Genomic DNA, 18502 nt, shown 5'->3' with positions numbered 1-18502 from the left:
ACAAAATTGTTTCATTAATAAGAGTGACAATTTATATGATTGAGACGTTTAGATGCAATATAGACAGAGCATTTTATCCAGGTTCACAAGGATGATTTCAGATTAGTAATATTTCCTTTGATTTTTTTTTAACAGCATTCATTTTTGAAAGTGAAGGAAGCTCTTACTGAATGATTATTTGTATGACTTTTCAGCAGCACTAAATGCAGAGGGTGTATTTCAGCCTCAGTGTAGCAAATGCATATGATAAAAGGTGAACAAGTACACGTTTTTTCTTACAGACCTCCTAAAAAAGTGATTTTTCACATAAGGACAAAGCTAAGTGTTTCCAGTAGCCTTCTATCCACACCTACCATCCCCATTAGAGCCTGTTTTATTGTCTGAAATGCCTCTGGTTTCAAGAAAGTGTTTTACCTAAAGCAAGAATACTACTTAAATATGTTCTATTGTATATTCATAGCTCCATTAGTCCTCCTCCAATTTAGCACATCAAAGCAAAGGCTTCATCACTTGCATGTGGATTATGCTAACATGAGTGACATTTGTAATCTTATAGGTCTGCAACTTAAGAAATGCTTTTAAAGTAAGCTATTAAATAGGTAGCTGTGCTTTACAAACGAGTCATATAATAGTTTATTTAAAGCCGTTAATGAACTTCAACCTCTACATCACTAAATGCTATACTACATTACTTACTAGAAGTTATTAGCTATCTTCTTAGCACTTCTAGGTTATATTGGACAACCAAAAATCTGTACGTTAGATTTAAACACTGTACCTTGAGTGCTTATACTGAAAGAGTATAAAAGGATGTCTACAGTCTCACTAATACTTGAATTCTGTATTCATATGACTTCAAGTGTCTTTTCAAAGCAGCACAATTTGCAGGACTCTACCTAAAGACTTTAATGCCAGATCAAAAAGCTTAGAAACTTATTTTTTAAATATGTAAATGCATTTAATTAAAAAGTCATACGTAGCTTCAGTCATTTTATGCTTTATACGTTATGCAAGTATTCTTTTGTCTTTACTGCCTGATACTGTACGACATTTTCGTTTCTCTGCCACAGTCCTATTTTTCCTCAAGCACTGAAGTGTTAAAAGAAGAAATTCAGCAGACCTCCAATATACTAGAGGTCAAGAAGTAGAATCTGAAAAAAAAAATCTGCTGTTGGTTGTTTAGACAGACAAATCTATAAATCAGCTTTTTGTGTATCGGCATCACAACAAAAATAAGTCAAGCTCACTTCGTAACCAAGCACGCTGAACAGTGAACACCTTCTCAAAAACAGAAGAAGAAAACATAATCATGATGTATTTCAAATATATTAGTCTCCTATAAAAGTAGAGTAGTTGTTAATATTGATTTCTTATTAATTGCGGCAGAGGCATATTCTAGGTGCTTGCAGTTTCCTGACTGAAGTCATACAATGCACAACCATAGATTCATGTTAGTATTCTTCCTACAAACATGGAAAGTCAGAATTTTTTCTCAAAATTATTCTGCATAGCTCCACCACCGAGCAGCTGATAGGAAAAACCCACTAAATGAAGTTGCTCCTTTTCTAAGCTTAGAGGAGGCTTTGTTGCTTGGGGGGGGGGGGGGGGGGGGGGGCGGGGCTGTATTTTCTTGTTTATTTGCTTTGAGAGAACAGATCATATTTGAGATCAGTTAGTTCTCAGAAATAGCCCAGGAAACCTGTTTTTCTTTCCTTAACATTATCAGTGTTGAAAAGTTAGTCTCTTACCCCAGCAAACACAACTTTATGTTGTTCAGATCAGAATAGCTATTGTATTTCTTTTTATGAATACTCAATTCTAGTGCTCAGCATGAGGTACAGACCTTTTGTTGTTTTTTATTTTATTATTCTCTGACTTCTTTTGGTATATACACACACTCTCACGCTTGCACGCTCACAGACATATGCACACCCTTAACACAGATGATTTTGCAGAAAGGAGCTGGATAGAAAGAGAGAGACCACAATACCTATGTGCGTACCGTAATTCACTGCAATATGAATTATAATATACTTGCTGTTACCAGAATTAAGAATCTCAATGAAAAATAAAAGATAATTTTGAAGTAGTGCTCTGTATCCTTGCCAAAAGTAACACAGTTAAGTAGTTTAACAGATTCTTTACTGGCATAAAACAAAAAAACCATCCAAACCAAAAAGCTAGTTTTAAAGGTAATTGACAATTAAGGTAATGACTATGTAAGATATAGTCTAGGAATGGAGGTCGGTTTTTTTAAAAAAAGCAAAGCTTCTAAAACCCATACTCAATTCAGTGTTGTTTGTTTTACTTTTTTATTATTTAAATACACCATACTAGAGCAAATGTCTCTGAAAATATCACAAATAAAAGATTTTTCTTCATTCAGCAAATTAGAAGTAGGTGAAAATTTCTACACAGTAGCTGCTATGAGCCTGACTTTTTTTTCTTTTTTTTTTTCTTTTTTTTTTTTTTTTGCCATGGGAAGTAGCAACATTAGGACAAAAACACTTACATGCATACATACATTGTATTTTACAGAGATACAATAAAAGTGTTTGTGATAGAATATCACAAAAGCCACATCTTTATCTCATGTTCAGTTTGATTGAAACACATTTCCTTACAACACTTAAATATACAAAGAGCAAATAGAATGTTGTTAAGGTAAAACACAGGGTACAAACTGGCCAGTGCCCTGCTAATTGTTAATGAGGGTAGAAAGCAGATTTCAATGCTTCTTTTAATTAGCTTCATTAGTCATCTTCCCCACCCGCCCCCCCTCCCCAAGATGTCCTCCGGTGGATCTTTTTTCATTTTCTCTACAGTCTCCCATTAGCCCAGGTTCATGGAGTCCTTAATGCTCATATTCAGTCATTTTAATACACCAATAAATGTGGGAAGGGCAATCAAGAATAAAGAAGGTGCAATGGTATGGAGCTGGCATTGATGCTAGCTACAAAGGTGACTTGTCTACTTGGAGACATGGGATCCATCTGTGATGAACAAAATTTGAGATGAAGGCACGCATTCTGCATTACTCTGACCTTTTAGCAGACCTGTAAGAAATAAAAATGGGTATCTTAGCTAGAATACTAAATTTGAGATAGGAAACTACAACATGACTGCTTTTGTCTTTTCCTTTTTCACTAATCTCTTTTTTATTAGATTACTTTCCAACTGTGACTTGATTAAGGCTTTCTACACTATCTATTCATACTGCTAACGTTTCAACTTCAAATAGCAAAAAGCAAACATTTTCCGCAGTTTCACTACTAAAAAGAGCAGACAGGGAAGAAAAAAAAAAAAGAGACAACAATAAATAAGCGCACTTTCTGGTAACAAATTGTACAGTGAATAAGGTGTTTTTTCTGGGCCCCTTTTAAAAGGGAAGAAACATTATGCCATGCCTTTGAAGAAGCTAGTAATATGATCTTATAATTGGAAGAAATAGTGTGTAAAGCAAATAAGAAGTACAGCCAATATCCTCCCAAGGCAACTTTGGTTAATATGCTGCATTGCACAAGAGCTAAATATAGATATTTCAGGATTCCCCCCCCCCCCCTTTAAAATTCCTCATCTGGTGTGTTAGTTAATGTTACATAAACATTTTAATATATGAAGTCAAACATGTGCTTTCACACTGGTGTTAATGAATTGTGATAATTAAAAGTGTCTAACTCAATAAAAATCTAAACTTTCATGGATAAAATAGAAATGATCATCCATAGTCTTCAAATACAATCTGTTTGCAATTACCAAAATGAAATAATATATATTAGATTTTTATGGTTTTTAAATGACATTTTGCGCTTCCCAGGAAGTTCTTTTTTTCACCCTTTCTCTAAGTTACTAAAAGCCTGAGGTCTATTAGTAACTGCAACCCCCCACTTTCAAGCTAATTAAAGTAGTAGAGGCTTGGAGGTTTAATTCCCCAGAGCTGAAGCTCAGTGTGAGAAAGGTAATTTGTCTGTCCAGAACAAAGATTAGGGAGCAGCCAGCAAGCATATTTAATAAATGAGCATCAAATATCTTCTACTATGGACACAGACAACACCAATTATGTAACTACAAGGGAATTGTTGAGTGATATGTAAACTAGAAGATTTTTAAGATCTTCTCTGAGAGACGTAATCTATCTCATACTTTATTTAAAAGTATAGAAGCTGAAGACAAGCGTTTGCTACAAACGTTGCTAACCGGTAGAAAACGTACACTTTCAGTGGGTGGTAATACTGTTGCAAACAAATACTACAGGAATACTACCACTACCAAAAAACCACAGAGAATTCTTGCCAATACAGCCCCTTCAAATGAAACGGCACAAACTAAGAGTTTGCATTCTGCCAGCAAGCAGTACCGAGTTTTCTCTGAACAGGTTTTTTTTCAAACTACATAGCAAGGGATGGGAAGTTATAATTTGCATGTGTGAATTGCCTCAGGGAGGCAAAAGGCAGGAATAGCTCAAGTACATTTGCCTCCTTAAAAAGAAGAGCAAGTTTTTAAACAAAGTTAGGTCATGCAACCCTTTCTGCCTGCACCAATCACCAATAGGTATTAACCTGTAAACTCTATTAAAACAGTAGTGAATTCATAACTGTCACCTTCACATATGCAGCAAAAACATGGTTTAATGCTGGGAGTATGTCTCAATCTCTTCAGTTTAATACAAAATCCTGTGAATATTCTATAATCTCTAGTGGTAGAATAACCTGGAGACTGATCTTTAATGTTTAGTAAAAAGTATCTCTTACAGCCAGCTCTGTCATAGAGGAAGAACATTTTTACCTAGTGGCCCTAAAACACAGGTTTCTGGAAAACATCTCTGATGTAAACATCTTTAGACTGTTAAAAAGCCAGCATACAAAACATGACTCTTGACATCTGCCCCCGTAGCTTCCAAAACTCCAGAAACCTGACAAATCTATGAATTACTAACTTGTCTCCTCAACTATATTTCAGTTTTCTGGGGTTCAGGTGCTCTGCAATTCCACTTTACACCATTTTCTAGAGAGATGATATTAGAAAGAAAAAACCTCCAAAACTATAATCTCTCCCCAACAGTCTTCTCCCTAATACCTCTTCATCTGCCTCATCATTGCAGTTAGCAATGCAGTTAACAGTCGGTGACAGGAACTAATAAAAACCTGTTCTCACTATTTTCTCTGCATTTAGCTTCTACCAGGTGTCTACAGTTGTGAGCTCTGCAAGCCCAGTCCAATTTTACTTCTCTTTTCCATGTTCTATGTTCCTCATCATGTCTACTGCTTTTATTGCAACTAAATCATTTTTATGTTTTGCTAAGGCATAGTAAGAAACTGATAAAACTAAATGACAATTTAGACACCTATTTGAAGTTACATTAAACTTTACATTCGTAGAAGACAAGTGGATAAACCACTCTCTCAGAATGGTAAACCTTTTACTGCAGTGTATAAAGATGAATGGTTTTACCTATATTTTGAAATGGGATACCTACAAATATTCATTTAACAGATTCACTGCTAGCTAGTCTGTATTACGGATTTGTTTCATTAAAATTCACAACAGTATAAATCTATGAATCTTTAACTGTATTTGTACTTCCTTGAGAAGAGGCTGCACATTCTCCTCCAATCTTAATTATCTTTGTTCTGCCTAACTATATAGGACTTTTGTACTCAACTCTCTCATCACCTCGATTGACAAATTAAGTAAATAAAAAAGGTCCATGTTTTATTTTGATGTAATTACATTCACTGTATAAGACTTGAAAGAATACTTAAAATTAATCAGTAAATTTATGCACAGAAAAAAAGGCAAACACAGATATTGAAATGTAGCAATACAACAAAAAAACCAACGGAAATTAAAAACCAGTTTGTGTTTTCTTGGACATACTTCTCCGCTAACTAAAAGCGCTAAAAAAAATATTCTGTACATTACAGAATAGATCAGCCTAGCATTTGTCCCAGACTTTTTTAATCTTCCAAATTCCTATTTGCAGATAAATGTTATTTTTTGTGATCCTTACAGACATTAATGAAGTTCCTATTGTAAATCTATAAAGAATTACCAACTGAAGTGTGCACTTTTTGTTTCATTGCAATAACTCAGTGCTGTGTGATTGCCTGGGTTAATGATGAAAAAGTCAAATATACTATCAGAGCTGATGGAAAAATCTATCACCAATCTGAAATTAAAATTCATCTGTGGTCAATAAGATTTAATATCCATGCAAGTGGCGCTGTAAAGAGTAAATGAATCAATGTCATCAATACATAATCAGTATGAAATATGATGTGAATAAAATTATGTGCAAGAGTCATACATTCACTCTTTTCTGGACCAGGGTGGAATGAACAGTCTCTTAACTCAAGGTTGACAGTAATTGTTACAAATTAGGCACAGCAGTTATCAAAATGCACTCACTTGCATAGCTTTAGGACTTATTAAGGAGATTAAAATAGATCTAAAACTATCTAGTTTCAGAGTTACAGGACAACTGTTGATCAGAAATATTTTTTTTTTCTTCTTCACTATACGATTTGTACAGTCATTATTTACTCATTTAGCTAGAAACCAAGAGCTATCAACCACAGAGATATACAATCTCTAGTTGAGCTATTAGTGTTATGGAGCGATAAGAAAATAGCACTTTGGTTTTTAAATCTGAGTTATGACATACAAAACAGACAAGAAAATACTTCTGAAAGAGTACCCCAGCATGCTTCCTCGACTAAAACCTTAATATTAAAGTGAAATACATCGGTTTAGTTCAGGAACCTTCTATTCACAAGACATTTATTTCCATATTAAAGAATCTAATTTTCCTCCCACAGCAACCTGCTCTCTTGTAGCCCTTAATTTCAAGATTATAAAATAAAATACTTCTCTTTGTTAAGAGTTTATATTAATGTATGCTCTCCATTTCGCTTTACATATAAGGAGTTCAACAACTGTACAGATGCACGTGCCCAAACCAAAATAAACTGACTCACCCTATATGTCATATTTAAAAGGTTAGTATTTTCTCCCCATACCCCATGCCTAAGTTATTTAAAGTAAGTTCAGTTACTTAAAGGTCTCCTTGCAGGGGTGGGGAATGTCCACTATTAGAACGAAAAGAAATTGATCTTCATTTAGCTCTAATAAAGCTTATTAGTAATTGTTGAGTATTCACCTTCTGGTCTGGCAGTAGTGGATTACTCTGAAGTGAATTCAAATGGCCATTGATGAGAGCTGTAGGTCTATCATGTTCACAAAATAAACTGCCATTGATGTAGTGAAACCGATCTCCGGGGACCAGGCGATTCCGGCAGGTAGAGCATGTAAAACACTGAAAAAGGAAAGAGACAGCAAGTGAAACTACAGCACAAATTAAGTATGCTGCAGGTTTGAAAATTACACTTCAGAGACTGCAAGTACAGTTGAGATATGGAGCTGCTCGGTTTCTAGTATCTCCAAATATGGCATTAGTCTTACCTGTTGGGACTACGCAGTACATAACTCAAGTATAGTTTTACCGATTACGAGGGAACAAAGCTACACACTGAGGGAAGTTTTATAATATATACTCGTATTTCTAGTTATTGCTTTGCATTTCATTCATAAGCAGATGCAGATTTTATACTAAAGAAGCACAGCAGTACTAATCAGCTACTAAAAAAAACCACATAGAATAAACCCCCTCACCTTAAGATGATAGACGTTGCCCTGTGCCCTCATGACCAGCTCACTAGCAGGAATGGACTGTCCACAGGCACTGCAAGCACCACTATTTCCAAATAACCTGAAACAGAGGTGATGATCATGAATAATTTAATACACAGGAGGCTCTAAGCATTTTTGCGCATCACTGCAATGGTTTATTACACAACTGTTTTAGACTTCTGACCCCCGTCTTCCAACTTGCTTACGTGTCATAATATGAAAAAGTGCATTTTTGTGTAACAACTGGTAGCTTCACCCTACCTTGGATGTGGTTACACAGGATTTAATCAGAAATATTGACTTACACCTCTAGAAACACAAACAATTCTGTACTACACACATTTTATCAGATTACTGGGTTCATCATAAAAAAAAGATACAATTCATGACTGGAGTTTAAATGCATTGTGTCCTTGAAATTATATGAAGAACTCTTTTGTACTTTAATCATATCTTGAGATATGAGTCATCAAAAGGGTTAAGAGGATTTGATTGTATATCTAAGAAGACATCATGCTCAGTGTATTGAAACTCCAGTAAACCTCCATCAGTGCAGAGTTTCCATTAGAAACTCTCTGCTATCCAGGTTGATATATAATGTGTATGGGTTAACCTTTTCAATCATGGTGTCAACACTTTAGATTTGCCTCTGCTCATCTCTTTCATCCTAACCTTCTCTCTCTCTTGATAATGAAATGCTTGCTCCAACTTCCCTCTATCTGCTCCTGAGTCCACAATTTAGATTACTTCATCTCTGCTAGCAACAAACTGAATGAAATTTCGATTTGAGCAGAAAGTAATTTACCGGGATCTGGACCCATTTGTCATCATATCTCTCTGGGTGTTTGCTGTATCACTGCAGTTTTCCTATGCAATCAAATGAGACCACAACATCTGCCATTGGGGGGGGGCACACGCAGTGGGGGGAGGGGGGAAATAGGCAGAAGAGTGGTGAAGAAAAATATATACATAATTCTTCAAATCCATTTAAAGGCACAACGCATCGATTCAAAATATAATACAATGATGATTATTGAGTTCTACTCTTACAGGCTGCGTTAGCTAGAATTAGAAAACCTTTATTTGCTTTTGCGCGCGTCTCTAATATACACAAATATTTATAAAGACTACCACAATCATTCCACAGTAAAAAAGGAAACTGAACTAGCTGGCAGGGTCACAGACCCACTTTTCTGCACGATGTAAAACATAGTAATAGGATTTACAAATTAGCGTATTGGTGTCATAATAAATATTAATATTTGCATCTCCTTCCTGTCCAAATAAAGTCATAAAATTCTGTTTGTGTCAACCTAGGAGACGCATTACAACAGAATACCCGTAATCTGAATGATTGCAGTGTGCCTCTGTATAAAAATAATTGCTTTGAATTTTCAGAATCTGAGCTTGCAGAGGAGGCTTGTCATGTTCAAACTACTAATTTGCTGTCGCCACTTTATTGAAAATAGCCTGTAAGTTGTTATTAAATGTATCGACTGAACGACAGAGAGAGTAGTAAAACTGCCCCTTAAGATGGCTTTTAATAGGAAGCTGAGAAACAAATTTTGCAGCAGCATCGATTTGAAGAGTTCAATCAAAACTCCATTTCAAAACTAATTAGTCTGAGATCCACGACACATTGACACGTTCTTGCAGAATCACAGTGGTTACAAAGGGAAAGCTGAACTAATACATTGTCAGGACCTCCAGCCAAAGGGACTAAACTGTCTGGAAACTAAGGGTCCATTATTAGGGCATCTTCTAAATCAGGACCAGTTCCGAGTAGTTACATGATGTATTGAGGTTACTTCCAAAGCTTTACGATATGCATTTTTCTTCCTCCATTGTTACGAGTAATGAAGTTGGCACATAGAAAAGGTGCACAGGAAGCATTGCAAGAGGACGCAGCAAGGCACTGTTACATTTCTAGAGCAAAGATCCAAAAATCTAGGGTAGAGGGGTGGCGGTGAGGGCTTTGCTGGGTAGGGTGGAAAGAGAAAGGCAAAGATGAAGAGACCAATGTTCCTTGGCCAGGAGAACCCGAACCTGGAGAGCGGTGTCTCGCAACCCGCCGCACAACCGCACTACCCAACCAAAACCACATCTTTCGGAACACTGATCTCATTGCACTCCTCATCTTCATTAAGCGTTCATTTGTTATACAACTCTCTCTGACTAGAAGTGGTTGTACACCTTGAATGTCTGTGAATTCTAATAAATGGAGTCAAACTAATCCAGAGGCTTTCCACACATCTTAGGTTTTCCCTAAGCACATTCCCAGAACAATTCTGGTTTGGGAAGCCACTTCAGCTGAATCTTCTGCTAAAATTCCTAAAAATTACTTGCAAAGTCCAAACACCTTTCCGCTGCCTTGTATTATTTACCAGGAAAATTAAACTTATTCTTCCTTCTCTACTGTTATGAATGTTTTTTCCTGTAATACCATTGACAGAGGAAAGGTTTTATCTTTAAAAAAAATGTTATTTCTCCATACCAGTAAAGGAAGTCTTCCACAGTAACTATTCTTTGGTGAAAAAGTTGTTTCACATGGGTTTCTGAGAGGCTGGAGAGCTAATTATCTAACCAAGGGGACTGTCCAGGACAGTATTTGATTTAAAAGGCTTGAGGCTTTAGGTGCTCAATTAAGTAGCTATCGGTCTCAGACTGGACTTTAATGGGCTCTTTTCTCTTTAACTGCAGCAATGGGTAGAGATACCCCAGGTCAGGCTAATTAAAGCCAGGGGACTCTTTAATTGTGATGACAGAATTGGTTTCAGTTTCCTCTTTGGGTCCTCAGTCCAAGAAGGTCATTAATATTTCAACATTTGGGCAATGCAATCAATCACAAACATCAAGAGGTTCCCTATACGGACAAGGCAGCTCTTCTACTCTTAGCAGCATTTTACTGAGCCACCTTAAATTAACTACTGTGTGGTTCCAACACAGCATTCCACACCCCCAAACACACAAATGCTCCTGGGTTTTTTGGTTTGGTTTTGGGTTTTTTTCCTCCGAACTTTCACAAGAGTGGGAATGAAGGCACCAAGAAATCTTTTCAGCCCAGTTTCCCATCCTGCTGCTCAAAATTCAGTATCAGCAGAAACACATCTTTAGCAACTTATACTAATAAAATAAGGTTCCGGTTGTTTCCAAAATTGTGGAGACAGATTTAAGTGCTCCGATTCTTGTACAACACAGTGCACATTTCTGCCCACAAATTTATATCCAAGACCTAGCAAAGAGAAATGCACATCCAGACCTACTGATCCAGAAGCGATTGGTGTTTCTGTACATTCCCTATATTTAATCTAAATTCCGCACCAGCTATATTAAATGTAACAAAGAAAGGCAACACAGAAATTACGCCTGGAGCCAAGTCCATTAAAGGTACTTCAGAATAACTAGAGACCAAGCACCTTAAAAGCACCAGAAGCTATTGATACTTAAAAGGGGGGCTGTGCATAATGGCAAGTGCTGCATTAGAGAAGGGGAAGGAAAAAAAAAAAAAAAAAAAACAGCCAAATTACGCTTGGTTAATTCAGAGTAACAGATCTGCCCCCAAGTGAATTGGAGGCCTTGAATTAATTCTGTTATGACAAATCAAGATAAACGTTCCCCCTAAATTGCATGCGATTTAATTAATTTTTGAGATCCTGGGTTTTTTTTTTTCCTAGCTAATAGTTCACATGCTCCTGTGCTGTCATTGTGCTTGAGTGGGCAGACTTCAAAGTGATATTAAATAACCAACTATTAGATTTACCTAGCACGTCCTATTGGAAAAGTGCCATTTAATTACCTAGCCTGTTCAATTAAAGGGACAGCATTCCCTGAATATAGCAGCTTGCCGCTGATTACCAGGGAAATGAACTCGCTGCCGGGCGGCCCCCTCCCTCCCTCCCTCCCTCCTCCCTGCGCGGCGCGGCGCACACTGCGGCTGCGGCCGGGCGAGGCGCCCCGCGGCCGGGTCCGGCGCGGCCCCACGCACCCCCCCGCGGAAGGGGCCGGGCGGGCTGCGCCCACGCCGCGCGGCGAGGAGCGGGCGCTCGCGGAGGGGAGGGGCGGCGGGCGCTGCCCCTTTAAGACGCGCCCGGGCAGCCGCCCCCCCTTCCCCTTCCCCACCCCTCCCTGCTCTCTCTTAGAGGCCAATTTTGTTAATTAAATGTTTTGTTTGCGACGCGGCTCTCATTCATTTCGGACACGTCATTCCGAGCAGATCTAAGCCAGGGACCAGATCTCATTAGATAAAACCTATCAGAACTAAGAGAAAATGGAGGAGACACTAATTAAAGCTTTTAATTGTGCGGATTCGCTGCCACGCTGCTGCTTTATCTGGCATCTTAAGGTTGGGAGGGCTGCGCGCCGCGCCGCTCCGCTCCCCGCCCCGCCAGCGCGCTGCTCGCCGTGGGGAGGGAGGGGAAGGCGCTGGGGTTTTCGCCTCCCTCTCCTTTCCCAGGAACCTTGGCTTTCAATGAAAGCTGCTGCTGGAGCTCTACGGCTAATTTGTTGTCGGGTTGGGGGGGGGGGGGGGGGGGGAAGGGAGGGAGGGAGAGGGGAGTGTTGTGTTGTTTAAACAACAACAAAAACACACATACGACCTCAGACGGTTAGAAAGCTCATTAAGACACGGCCCCGTGGTCTTGGCCCGAAGGAGTCAGGTCCCTTTCACCTGGCGCCTGCCGGGCCGATCAATCCTCTTCCTCATTTTGTCAGTCGTGCCTAGCGTGCCCTCGTCCCCAGCTCGGACCTGTCCCCGTGGCTCTTCCCCGGGGAAGGGAATGTGCCTCCGCAAAAGCCCTACAGAAAACGAAGATGGGGGAGGATGGATGGCAGACCCGGGGAGACTCGCTGCCAAACGGGTGGCATCGCCTCCACAAACACACGAGGCCATTTCAAGCAAGACAAGGGCAAGGGCCGCGCTCATGCCAGTGCGACCCACAAGGAAGCCTGCCAAGTCCATTTCCAGCGGGAAAGCTCCAAGTTAACTCAGCCCCGGCAGGGCCAGGCCGTCCTACCCCACCTTGAGCGTACGGTGTCCAGTTCAAGTTTCAGCAAGCATCTGTCAGAGTTATTTTTGCAAGTCAAATTACACAGATCTAAAGAGAAGTCAGGCGATAGAACAAGGAGATCAATTCAAAACCCTCATCTGATAAAGCATCCTATTCATAATCGCCTACATTAAAATAAACGAGTATTAATTTTTGGCAACACAAAACCAGAGGACTGCGATAAGCTTGCCTGAACTTGCCTCTGGGATACAGTGGATGCATCTTCTCTTTTTAATTAGTAGTAATCAGACATGAGGGTTTGTTTGATGGTGTTGGTCGAGTGATGAATCTGTACTATTCAGTGCATCTTAACAGTAGTGTCAATTTTTCCACTTCAAACGAGACTCTTTCCCTAACACTGTTCTGCTCTATTTAATTACAATTCTGCTAGGCTTAGGCTTGTCGCTTAGGATGATGACCAAAAACCACCATTAAAGCCCCCCCCATGTGCTGATTTTCTAGCATTTCTCTCTAAAAATAACCCCCAAAACTAGCGAAGCTGAGGCTCCGATTCCTCAAAGATACCAAGGGCTGTGTTTCTTCTACTGAACTGACCGAAGATGCAGCCGTGTATCAGGACAGAGGCTGCACTATCAGAGTAACCAAGTCTTAACTCCATCCTTTTAGACTAAGGAGGTCTCCATGCATACACACACATTCAGTACAGTCCTGATCTGCTCAAATAGAAGTCAAGTTTTACAACATAAGCAAACTTCTAACATGCTCTTTTTTTTTTTTCCCCCAGAAAGGAAGAAAAAAAGTAGAACTTTTTGGCCATCAGGGAGAAGGAAAAACCTGGGTTAATTCTTGACATTTACTGTAAATGAGAAGTCAGAAGCATCTAAACAAAACACTGTTTTAACTAAGCATTTCTGTTATAGCGGGAAGATATGGGGCTTTTTTTTTTTTAATTACTGAATGTTGAAATAGAACACCTCCTTGAAGCATTCATGTGCATCAGTCTATCAAACCATTTACTCAAATTAAATGTGTAATCCTTCAAAATGCCTCCTTTTAAATTAATGAGTTTAAGTAGCTTGAGTTCACCTGAAAAGATCGTACAGGCACCTGACCTCAGGAATTCTTTCTATTAATTATATTGGAAACTCGTTGGAAGGGATACTCTGCGTAATCTTGCTGTACCCCAACAGATGCGAGATTAGTAAGGCTTAGTTCCCCCTACCCAAATCTGTGGCATTTAAAGCAAACAGCTTCAAAAAAGGAAGAGATAAGAAATAAAGGGCAAGAGTATATCCCTCCTCTCCTACACCCTGCATTTTCTATACTAGAAGTTAAGAAAAATGTCGGTTCAAAGCTTCTCTGTAACAATGCGAAGACAAACACTATACCACTGTTTTGGGCTATAAGTAGAATCGGTGGCCCTCCAACTGACGGTTAATCAGCTCTTTCACAAGGAGAACAGAGAATGAGTCATTCTGTTTCCACTCAAAGGAGTTTAAAGGTGCTTATGTAAATATCATAATTAATCAGATACTAAAGGCAGGCATTTCATTATTTAGCACCTCTGCCACAGCCTTATTTAAGCCCTACCATTTTAACATTTACCGTTCAGATATGCACACTTCTCCTTCAACACTACAACAAAGCAGATTAATTTAGCCTCTCTGATTGCTGTTTATTTTTAGTTAGGACTTGTTTTGTGCTGACAAACCACTTTAAAGTTATAGTCGTCGTTCCGCCCCCCCCAACTCTTCCCTCCACTTGGCAGTCGCCACTGCGCCCTGGGCTAGGCGCTAACATCCGCACCCGCACGTCTCCCCGCTCCTCACGAAGGAGCGATCCGGGGCCAGCCCCCCCCCTCCGCCCCGCGGGCACCCACACCGCCAGAAATAAAGGGGGGAAAAAAGGAAAAAAAAAAAAGAGGGGGAAGAAAGGCAGGGAGGGAGGGGGAAAGCGGTCCCCGCCAGCCCGGCCGCCGCCTCACCTGATGTAGTCGTTTCTGCAGAGGATCATGCCGCTCTTGGTGTAGCAGGAGGTGCCGATGTCCCCCAGCTGGGCCTGGCAGCAGGAGCACTTGAGGCAGCGGCTGTGCCAGTAGCTGTCCATGGCGTAGAGCAGGAAGCGGTCGGCGATCTTCCCCCCGCAGCCGGCGCACCTCTTCCACGAGAGGGAGCCCGCCGTCACCGGGGGCGGCTGCGAGCTGCCGCCGGGGTTCACCATGGCCTGCGCGGAGAGAGGGACCGAGCCGGGTCAGGGTCGGGGCCGGGCCGGCAGCACACCCCGCCCGCCTCCCCGCTTCGCCCGCGGCGCGGCCAGCGCCGCTCCCGGGGGCACCGCCGGGCCGGGGGGGTGCGGGGGGGCAGCGGGCAGGCCCGCGGCCGCGCAGCTGGCGGGGACCGGTGGGCGTGGGGGGCAGAGGGAGCGCGCCCCGCCGTCCCGGCCACCCCCCGCCCCACTCCGGGCTTGTGCAGCTGCAGCTCACAAGTCAGGAACAGTCCCGGGGTTTGTTTTGCTTATGGAAAAAAAAAAAAAAAAAGTGTGTGAAGAGTGAAGAAAAAAAAAAGTTGTGAAACTGGTTTTTCAGTCTAGGAGAGGCTCCGCGGGCTCGGGGCGGTAGCGAGGGGCTCGGGACCGGCCGTCCAGAGTTCGGGATTTTTTGTTTTGTTTTATTTTGGAGACATAAAAACACCCAGAGAAAACACTCCAGACTGAGGACACTGGCCCGAATAATAGATCATTGAACTTTAGGACGCCTGTTAACTTCCTACACAAACATACTCAACTTTTGTCTCACTAATCTGCCCTTGATCAGCAGTTTAAATGCTCAAGCTTTGCTACTCAAAAAAAAAAAAAAAGTTTACCGACCATAGGAAAGCAGCAGCATAATGAAGTGCACCACTCCGGCTGGAGTTACTCTGGCCGCCCCCAAAACTGCTACTGAGGGCATTTTTCACTTTCTAATAAATGCTTTATGCAAGCAGGACAACCGAGAGATAATATAGGAATCAATTCATAAAGCTTACTCTAAACCGATTAATTTGTTGCCTTCAATCCAGAGTCCAATAAACTCCCGGTGTTCCTCTAGTCACTTATACTATAAAAAGATCAAGTTATTTACTGCCAATTAAGCAGCATGTTTTGTCTTTGTCCTTTGTAAGCCGTACGTGCTCATGCCGAGGCATCTGGCTATCTGCTAAGGACCTTCAGACTGATACCTCCAGAGCAGCGAGGACGAACTTTTCCTGCCACTGGCCCAACTCGGCTCCAGGAGGAGGAGAACTGAGGCCGATTTTAAACACACATTTCCTCAGAAAGAGTACCTGGAGGTATGTCCAGTGACCGCACAATAAACCAGAAGAACTGCACCAATTAAGCTGTAACAAAAACCCCGAGACTTTGGAAAGAAAACCACTCTAAAAGCCATTAGCATTGCATTTATCCGAACGCATCATATACCTTTATGTAAATTGATTTCTGATGCATTTGTTCAAGGAATTGCCTTTTGTTACAGTTTCCAGCTACAGCCTAAATGAATCTGCATTTCCTGCTCCGAGTCTTTAAACCGTTTCCCTACGCTTTAAATCACTTCGGGTTTCTTAAAAGAAAGAAAAAGACTCCATGCCACCACCTTAGCCCGTCTTTGTCGAAGGCAAATATATATAAATATAAAATGGGAAACGTTACACTGAGAAAACCATCCAGTAACCCCATTAAGCTAAAGCTCTTAAGGACAAGCAATACCTTAATGCTGATTAAATCTAAAAAGATGAATCAAGAGGACTGACCAGAAAGTGACTCCCTTGATAACTAAGGACGGGCCCTCATCAAGTTTCATTTAGAGTTGGGGGGAAAAAAGCTTTTAACTTAAATAGGCTTACTCTAGTAATTACACAGCCAAGCAATTTAGGTCCTGGGATAGGAGTCAGTGAAATAGAAAGCAGAGCTGGAAGCTAGAGGCAAAATAACCCCCCCTTTTAACAGCGTCTCTGGTGTTTTTTTAATGGAGACCAAGGGAGGGACAAGCGGAGAGCTGGCAATTTGTAGTACAAAAATGGATGCTTAATTCATGTCTTGGTTTTAATTAGGTGATTCACCGGATTTCTCCTGGATTGAAACAAAAGACCGTGTGGGGGGCAGGAAGGGAATTGGAGAGGAGAGAAATAGAGAGCTCACTTTGATCTTTTCTGCCACTGTTTCAGAATAGTGTTTACTACGGGGGAAGCGGGTGCCCCTGCCCCCCCCCCCCCCCCCCCCCCGTCCCCTCCATTCACAGCCGAGGCAGGCAGAGCCCTTTCCCGGCGGCAGCTGGGAAGGGGGGGGAAGGAAAGCCTCCCCGAGCGGCCGCTGCCGCCGGGCTTTGTACGCGGGGGCCGCGACAATGCCCGGGGCCCGCGGCTCCCCCCGCGCCCGCGGCGCCCCGCTCCGCGCCCCTCGGCCGCGGCGGGCAGCGCGGGACGGCAGCGGCGCAGGGGGCGCGGGCATGCAACCGCACACGCGTACGCGGGGAGAGAAGGGTAACGGCCGGCACTTCTTACCTGCTTCCCCTCTATATTGCAAAAGGCCGGGGAGCAACGTCGCTCGGGGTGCCTGAGGCGGTCTCCTTGCAAAGAAACAAACACAGCGCTCGCCCTCGCTCTGGCTCTCGGGAGCGCTGGAGGGAGCCCCCCGCCCGGTAAGGGGCAGCCCAGGCTGGAAAAATATAGATATTTCTATGAGAGGCGTCTGCCTGGGTCCTTCCTCCAGCTCCCGCTTCCCGGGAGGGGAGCTGCAGAGCTCAGTCCCTGCCGCTGAGCTGCACACGCAGGGCGCCGCCGCCGCTCGCTGCTGCAATCGCCGGGTAAGTTTGGCAATGTGGCTTCACTTTGTACCGCTTCCCCCCCCGCCCCCCCCCCACCTCCGCCCCCTTCTCTGGGCTGTGGCGGCTCCCGAGCCTCCCGCGGCGCGGAGCCGGCCGGCCGCGGCCCGCCGAAGCGCCTCCGAGGAGAGGGCGAGCGCCGGCGAGTTTGCGAGGGGCCGGGCGCGGAGCTGCTGCCGGGGGAGCTGCTGCCGGGGATCCTGCGGCGGCGGCGGTGCGGGCAGGACGCGGGAGGAGGCCGCTCCGCCTGCGCGAGCGCGCGGGGTGTGTGTGTGTGTGAGTGCGTGTCCGTGTCCCTGCGCGCGCGCGCGCGTGTGTGTGTGTGTGTCCGTGTGCGTGTGCTCCCGCTGCCCCTCACACATGTGTTACTGACAGAGCAGAATCCCAACTACACTCCGGCTCGGCTCCGCCGTCAGCCCGCCGCAGCCAATCCGCCCCCGGCTTGTTCAGGCGGAATAATAAAACCTGCCAATCCCCGAGAAGACAAAGGAATGAGTGAAAGGGGAGGAAAAAAAAAAAAAGGCGAGAAAGGGAGGGGGCGAGGAGGAGGAGGAGGGGAATGGAGAGGAAGGAGGGAGTCAGGTGGGCAGCGGCGGCCGCGCCGCCCGCCCGGGCGCTGAGGCGAGGCACGCGCGCGGCCGTTAGGGCGCCGCCCGCCCCGCCCCGCTCGCGGCCACCAGTTGAGAAACTTGGGCGGCGAGGGCCGTCCCGGCTGCCCCCGGCCGGCCGCCGCTGGGGACGGGCCCGCTCCGCCCGGCCGGCGGCGTCCGCCGGAGCCCTGCCCGGGTGCTGGGCGCTTCCCCCCGCCGCCGCGGCCGGGGCGGCGGGCGCTGAGGGGAGCTGCGGCCCCGCGGCGGCGGGAGCCGGTCCGCGCCACCCCCCCAGTGCCTGCGGCCTCGCCCTGTCCCCGGGGCCGCGCACCCCCGTCCGTGGGGCGGGCTGGCGCTCGGGT

General features: G+C 43.5%; 1 protein-coding gene across 1 annotated transcript; it reads right to left on the bottom strand.

Annotated features, from left to right (window-relative positions):
* Positions 1–2293: 2293 nt before the first annotated feature.
* Positions 2294–17571, bottom strand: LMO4 (LIM domain only 4). The gene is made up of 5 exons (XM_074876441.1): positions 17231–17571; positions 14680–14918; positions 7672–7768; positions 7160–7315; positions 2294–3056 (listed from the first exon to the last, which is right to left on the bottom strand). Exons 2-5 carry the CDS (start codon positions 14913–14915, stop codon positions 3048–3050), a joined length of 498 nt encoding a protein of 165 aa, XP_074732542.1. The 5' UTR covers positions 14916–14918; positions 17231–17571; the 3' UTR covers positions 2294–3047.
* Positions 17572–18502: the final 931 nt, after the last annotated feature.

The sequence above is a fragment of the Strix uralensis genome, chromosome 8 (genome assembly GCF_047716275.1).
Source record: "Strix uralensis isolate ZFMK-TIS-50842 chromosome 8, bStrUra1, whole genome shotgun sequence".
NCBI lineage: Eukaryota > Metazoa > Chordata > Aves > Strigiformes > Strigidae > Strix > Strix uralensis.
Note: the sequence above shows the minus strand (reverse complement) of the source record. Positions and strands in the feature narration are given on the sequence as shown.

Excerpts from the sequence above, each read along its gene's own strand:
- LMO4 (XM_074876441.1), bottom strand. The coding sequence starts at position 14,915 with ATGGTGAACCCCGGCGGCAGCTCGCAGCCGCCCCCGGTGACGGCGGGC. Across the intron at positions 7,769-14,679 it reads TGCAGAAACGACTACATCAG|GTTATTTGGAAATAGTGGTG; the intron begins GTGAGGCGGCGG and ends CCTCTGTTTCAG. Across the intron at positions 7,316-7,671 it reads GCAACGTCTATCATCTTAAG|TGTTTTACATGCTCTACCTG; the intron begins GTGAGGGGGTTT and ends TTCCTTTTTCAG.